The sequence below is a fragment of the Barbus barbus genome, assembly GCF_936440315.1.
Source record: "Barbus barbus genome assembly, chromosome: 23".
Lineage (NCBI taxonomy): Eukaryota > Metazoa > Chordata > Actinopteri > Cypriniformes > Cyprinidae > Barbus > Barbus barbus.
Window position 1 is genome coordinate 18,454,171 of NC_136751.1, and position 6,990 is coordinate 18,461,160.

Sequence of the window (6,990 nt, forward strand, 5' to 3'; positions counted from 1 at the left end):
GATAGATAGATAGATAGATAGATAGATAGATAGATAGATAGATAGATAGATAGATAGATAGATAGATAGATAGATAGATAGATAGATAGACACTATTTAAGTTTGACTCTAATAAAACCATCACCTGCTCAGGTGGATATATGCTGCTGTATATTTGTAAATATTCCACCTCTTGAAGACAAGCTGTTTTTTTTTTCTTCTAAACAACAACCTTAACATCATGAATGACAATTCAGAATCCACACAAAACCCCACACATCTGCCCAGCACACTCTCCTGTGCAGGTTGTGTTTGGCCATTGTGCTGCTTGGCATGACAGTGTGGCATTATTCTAGGCTTTGTGTGGGTCTGTATTGTTCTCCTGTGGGCTGCTTTGTTAAGTGAGGGGGTATAGAGGTGATGTTGCAAGCCATTGCTTTATGCTGACTCTGACCTGTGGGAATGGCAGGGAGCGATATGGCCCTATGACTAGGCCACAGACAGAAAGAGGAGGAGAAGGAAATAGGAACAGCATCAGCAACGCACATCCCAAGAGAGCATCGATTTGGAAATGGACTAAAATACTACTGGATTAAAGACTCATCTGTTCAAGTCCAAGTGTAGTCATGCAGGAGAACCCAGGCTCTATAAGTGTGGATGGAGGATACACCAGCAATGTACCTGCTTTCCTTACTAAACTCTGGACTCTTGTGGAGGACCCAGAGACCAATCATCTGATTTGCTGGAGTACTGTAAGTTATGTATTTGCATGTACATACAGACCCTTTTACACTGTGTGTGGGGAGAAAAACTATAAGCATAAACATGTAGTTTACTAAATTAAATAACTGGATATTATTTGTCAGTTTCTACAGGTAAAATAATATACTACAATATTGGAAAATATTTACTTAGTTAACAGTGTGTGAAACAATAAATATTTTTTCCTACCCCAAATTACAATATCAGAGAAACATTTTCATAAATGTATAAATTCCATATAAACTTTTTCTATCAAATTCAGGGAACCTTAATGGAGCTATAAAAGAGCCCTCGGGGGTCCATAGAAAATCTGAGAAAAATTTAGAAAAATGTTCCTTTGATATTGTAATTTGAGGTAGAAAAAAATATTTATTCTAAAACAGGTATCATGGTAACACATTATAATAAGGCACCATTAGTTATCTCAAACTAAGCAATACATTTGTTACAATATTATAATGTTAGTTGAAAGTATTCATTGTTATCTATACATTGTTATTTCATGTTAGCATTATCCATTATATAATATTAATATAAACTACTTTAATAATGTATTAGTAAATGCTGAAATTACCATTAAAATTAATAACTCCTTTAGAGGTATTTTTTCATGTTAGCAAATGTGGTTAATTGAACCTTATTGTAAATTGTTACCTAATCATTTGTTTTAGGAAATGCATTTTAAAGAAATTTTCATAGAAAAAAAAGTATACTTACAACATATTTATCAATATTTTAGATTACCACTTTGTGTGAATTTGGCATATTATTGTTTGTGCATAATGCAAATGTAGATTTAAAGCGGTTTTACTCAAAAGATAAACTCTAAAATAGCTCTCGAACTGTTTGGTTTGGTCTCTATATGGCTCTGAATATTATTATTATTACTGATGTTCTAGCGTATCTCATCTGAGAATGATTAATAAGAAGCACACTGTTTATACAGGCTATTCAAACTGCATCCATCTCAGTTCAAAATTAATTTGAAATGAACATCAATGAAAGGTGCAATCAAAGGCCAATAAATGAAAGTGTATTGACTGAACTTGGAGCCCCAAAAAATCAATGACAAACTCAAAAATAAATTATTTGCATCAATATGTGAAAACTTGAGAATGTTTATGTTCATAATCTTCTGGTGAATTATTATTATTTTTTTCATCTCTACCATTCAATTTAACATAAGTTTTAAATGAATCACCAATATTGGGTACATGAACTAATTTGTTAAAAATCCTGTGTATCAAACGTAATTTACGCTAGAGTTATTTTCATTTAACATTCTGCTTGTGTGTGCAAAAAAACAATAAAACACATAACAGCAGGAAGATATTGAAAACTCAATGAGGTTGAAAAACAGGCAGGCCGCGCTTAGCAGATGCTTCTCTCTGATTGCAACCATGTGTCTCAGTTTTGCATTTAACAATGTCCTTCAGGAATAGCTTGAGGAAGAATATTAAACATCTCCCTTTCACAAACACAAACTATAATCAAAGCAAAGACATATTTTCCTTTTTGGCTTGTTTTCTCTTGTTCTAGACGGGCACCAGCTTCCATGTTTTTGACCAGGGAAGATTTGCCAAAGAGGTTCTGCCCAAATACTTCAAACACAATAACATGGCAAGCTTTGTACGCCAGCTCAACATGTGTAAGTATCATTCTGTGCTGACAAACATCCCAAAGCTATCACAGACTCTTCAGACTGAAATAGTGTTTGTGTTAACCTCTCACTTCTCTCTCAGACGGCTTCAGGAAGGTGGTGAATATTGAGCAGAGTGGGCTGGTGAAGCCCGAGCGAGATGACACTGAGTTCCAGCACCTCTATTTCCTCCAGGGCCACGAGCACCTGCTTGAACACATTAAGCGCAAGGTGAGATGTCTTATCTTTAAGTGATTCTCACTCTTGCTTTATTCTCTGAGTCAGAGACCCTGACACACACACACACACAGGCTGGAGGTTTATGATCTCACATTACTGATGACTGTTTATGTGTTTGTGTGTTTTCAGGTGTCAATAGTGAAGAGTGAGGAGACCAAAGTGCGGCAGGAGGACTTGAGTAAGCTGTTGTATGAGGTGCAGGTGCTACACAGCCAACAAGAGAACATGGAGATGCAGATGCAGGATATGAAACAGTAAGACGTTTAACACACATCTATACATGGACACATACCCAGTTAATCTCATGGCATCATTTACTGCCTATCCTTGCCTTTAGTAACAAAAAAACTGAACCCCAAACAACAACTTTCACCTCTATTATCCCTCTAACTTTTCACCTACTGCTCATTCATTGGCTCCTCTGCATTGTGGATCTCAGTGGTTTGGTGTTTTGTTTAAGCTGCCTCAATAGCACATTCAGTAGCTCACCTGACAGATAGGGGCCAGCGGTCTGATCACGTGCTCACAGGTAGATAGGTTCATTTCTAGGACTAAATAATCATCTATATCAGTAGTTCTTAAATATTTCCAGGTGGTGGAAACATCAAAAGGAAAACAAAAAACTACAAACCACCCAAAACCCGAAGCTGGGTGAAATCATCAACCTCAAAAGAATTACTCACAAATAACCTTTAGTTTATAACCTACAATATATGTGCTGTAGTCTGTAATTTATCTACTCTTTACAAATCTATCTATTCATATCTGTTCTTCCGTCTGTATGTCCATCCTTTCATCTATCTATCTATCTATCTATCTATCTATCTATCTATCTATCTATCTATCTATCTATCTATCTATCTATCTATCTATCTATCTATCTATCTATCTATCTATCTATCTATCTATCTATCTATCTATCCTTCTGTATGTCCATCCTTTCATCCATCTATCAATATTTCCATCCACCGATTCATCCATCTATCCATCTTTATGTCCATCCGTTCATCCATCCATCCATCCATCTATCTATCTATCTATCTTCCATGCATCATCCATCCGTCTCTCCATCCATTTATCCATCTGTATGTTCATCCATCCAACCATCCATCCATCCATCTATCTATCTTGTAGGCAAAATGACGTTCTGTGGAGGGAGGTGGTGTCACTGAGGCAGAATCACACACAGCAGCAGAAAGTCGTGAACAAGGTAAGAAATACAGCTCATAACCACAGTGAGAGACAATGGGTTGATATGTCCATTATTGGGGAAGATGCTGTCATGCAGATTTTGTGACTGAGTAACACTGAATCACGCTCTGTTTCTTTGTTCTTAATAGCTTATTCAGTTCTTGTTTAGCCAGATGCAGTCCAACATTCCCAGCACTGTGGGAATGAAGAGAAAGCTGTGAGTGTACTCATTCATCTGTAACACACACACTAATCTGAAGCACTTGATTTTGTATCAATACACACAAACAAAAAAAAGCACAAACAGAAAATAGCAATCAACAGCCTGATGCTCCAACACAAACACAGTAGAGGGAACGGCCAACTCAGCTGGAAACAGTCAGCTGATACAATTCACTGCCCTTGCTGGGATGAATGGACCTGAATGCTGAGTCAGACCTCCTGAGCTCTTGCACACGCACCCACAAACACGCACACACCTGAACTGTAGCGCATGACCCTCTATTAAAAAAGGTGCACCGTCAGCTAGTGTGACTCATGAGAACAAACTGGGTAAGAGGGACCGCAAGAGCCAGTGCTTGGTATTCCACTGCAAATTGTTAACTGACTGACTTACTAATAACAACATTGCTCCAACGTTCTTTCACATTGTAACTCACAGCAACAGTCATAAGTCTTTTGCATTTGAGACCTCAACACTAATTATTGATGTGGCTTTTATCAGTTATATGCTGCATTTTTCCTTCTCCCCAGTCCTCTCATGCTGGATGATGGCTGCTCCACCCCTCCTGCCTCAAAATTCAGCCATAGCCACTCCACGGAGTCCTTGCAAGAATCTTTCTATATCCAGTCGGTGAGAAAGCTTTTATATTAAAGATTGAAGATCTGACATAGAAGATTTTACTCACTCGCTTTAATATTAAAGATTGAAGATCTGACACAGAAGATTTTACTCACTGTATCATGCCACTTACAACTGGTGTTTTGATGGTTTTCTCAATCAATAAAATATGACAAACACACTCTCTTTCATGTTTCCAGCCATCCACAGAAAGTGCATCCTGCTCCACTAGCAATGTGATGACAGGAGGGCCAATAATCTCTGATGTCACTGAAATCTCACAGTCCAGCACCATGGCTTTACAAATGCAGGCAGAGGAATCTAGGTGAGTGGACCAAGCTTCAGAGTTAAAGGGATAGTTCACCCCAAAACACTAATACATTATTATGATCATGTTGTTCTGGAACCCATTGACTTTCAATGAATGGACACAAACTTTCTTCTAAATAGGGAGAGAAAACAATGACAGAATTTTCATTTTGTAGTGAACTATCCCTTTAATATTAATATTGTTTAGTAGGGCCCTATAATTTCCAAAATTTTGAAAATGTTGGCAAAGAACATGACATTTGAGAAGAAATACAACAGAATTTGTCTATTTATTTAGAGAAAAGTGTATGATGCTGATTAAGGAAGAGCCAGTGAGTCCTGGGGTGCAGGGACGAGGAGAGGGTGTACCACTCGGCTCCTGTGAGGTGTGCACTGAACCCCCCGTCCTCCCTGTTGCCATGGTACAGTCCGTCCTAGAGGGCCGAGGATCTAATTTGGGAGAGAGAAGAGCCAAGAGACCCATGCTGGAGAGGTATAATATATCATCCATATCAAAGTAACAAATATCTAAGATAGTTAAGAATATTGCTTTTCACAGATAAGCAACACTTACATTTCAGTTTATTTATAAATTTATTTTAATTTGAATGTAAGATCAGAGATTCCTGATGGTGTGGAGAATGTTGACATGAGCCTGGAGGATTTACAGCTGCTTCTGAGGAGTCACCAGCAGAGCATGGAAACCAGTGCTGCAGTAATGGATGTAAGTCTGAATCGATACAGGGAGAGAGCGATTCCGATGTGAATGGGAGGATAGTCTTATCATATTAATGACCTTAAAATACATAATTAACCCCATTAACAGATGATCTCTCCACTTTCTCTTAGCCCTTCGCATTTAGTCTGTCTTTGAACGAGTGGAACTTCACAGAAATGGACTCAACCTTGAAATCAGTGAGTTTACGTCATTTGTAAATAATCAGCTGAGATAGTTAAAGCTACACTATATAATTTATTTTTCAACAAATAAAATGAACAAAATGTAATCGTAAAACCATCTTCCAAACCATATGTTGTGCCTTACCCTAAATCATTATGGTAAGTCTATAGTAATTATTTATATTTCAAAGTTGTCAGGATGGATTTCCCGGGAAACTGCATACTTTCATTGCTTGTCCGTGTGTGCTTACATCATATCCGTAAATAAAGGAAAGAAGGCCAGGCTGAAATCTAAAAGAGCTTGCAAGCAATAAGGGAAAGCAAAAGTACTCTTAATAAAACTAGAATCAACATAGTTTGCATAGCAACACTTTTTTCATGTGAACTGATTAGGTTCGTAGAACAATGCTGTTGAGAAGTTATTATTTTGGTCTATTTGCCTAAAATGCCTTGCCAAGTTATTGTCCCACCATTATCTGATATGAATGGCAATCGTTATATCTAGTATCAGCATCGCCAAGCTTTTGTAATGCTATTTTAAAACAGTTTATTTCAACAAGTGAAAACAACAACACCATGTAAGCTTACCTGCTCATAAAACAACATCTTTTTTAGATACCGTCTTTCGTTAAAAAATTTCCACCGCAGATAACTTGTAGTTTAATACTTCAACCGCTAGAGGGCCATAAAGTTACATACAATAGTGTTCCTAATATGCATGATGGCTGAAAAAAATCTAAATAAATAATTGCATGAACTATTTTCTAAACTATTTCTATGTGCATGTGCAGGAGCTGGCTAATGCCCTCATCCCTGCTGCTGTGTCCCAGTACATGTTTCAGGGTCAAGAGGGGGAGACGTACCCCACCGCAGGCTATGAGGAGCAGTGAAGCCCTGAAATGACAGCCAGCACAGATCCCTCTTGAGAGCGAGCAGGTACTGATCAAGTCACTAACTTGATGTCCAATTTTTTGGTCTAAATAGTTGTATACTATTAAAATCTACCTTACACTTATGGTTGTCTTGCTTCATTGTTTCTCTCAGAGTGATCCATTCGAAAGCATGCCACTTGGATTGTACATTATCCCAACATCAGAAGAGAAGGCTCAAATTTATCTGACTAGCAGAT

The 6,990-nt window shown here is 37.7% G+C and overlaps 1 protein-coding gene across 1 annotated transcript; it reads left to right on the forward strand.

The window, feature by feature from the left end:
• Positions 1-605: 605 nt before the first annotated feature.
• Positions 606-6,751, forward strand: LOC306842541 (heat shock factor protein 4-like; the record flags this gene model as incomplete). Its single annotated transcript, XM_079373472.1, has 12 exons — positions 606-731; positions 2,281-2,389; positions 2,484-2,611; positions 2,750-2,874; positions 3,755-3,830; positions 3,961-4,028; positions 4,565-4,664; positions 4,853-4,977; positions 5,260-5,454; positions 5,577-5,685; positions 5,811-5,876; positions 6,653-6,751. The coding sequence occupies 12 exons, from the start codon at positions 606-608 to the stop codon at positions 6,749-6,751; spliced, it is 1,326 nt and encodes a 441-aa protein (XP_079229598.1).
• Positions 6,752-6,990: the final 239 nt, after the last annotated feature.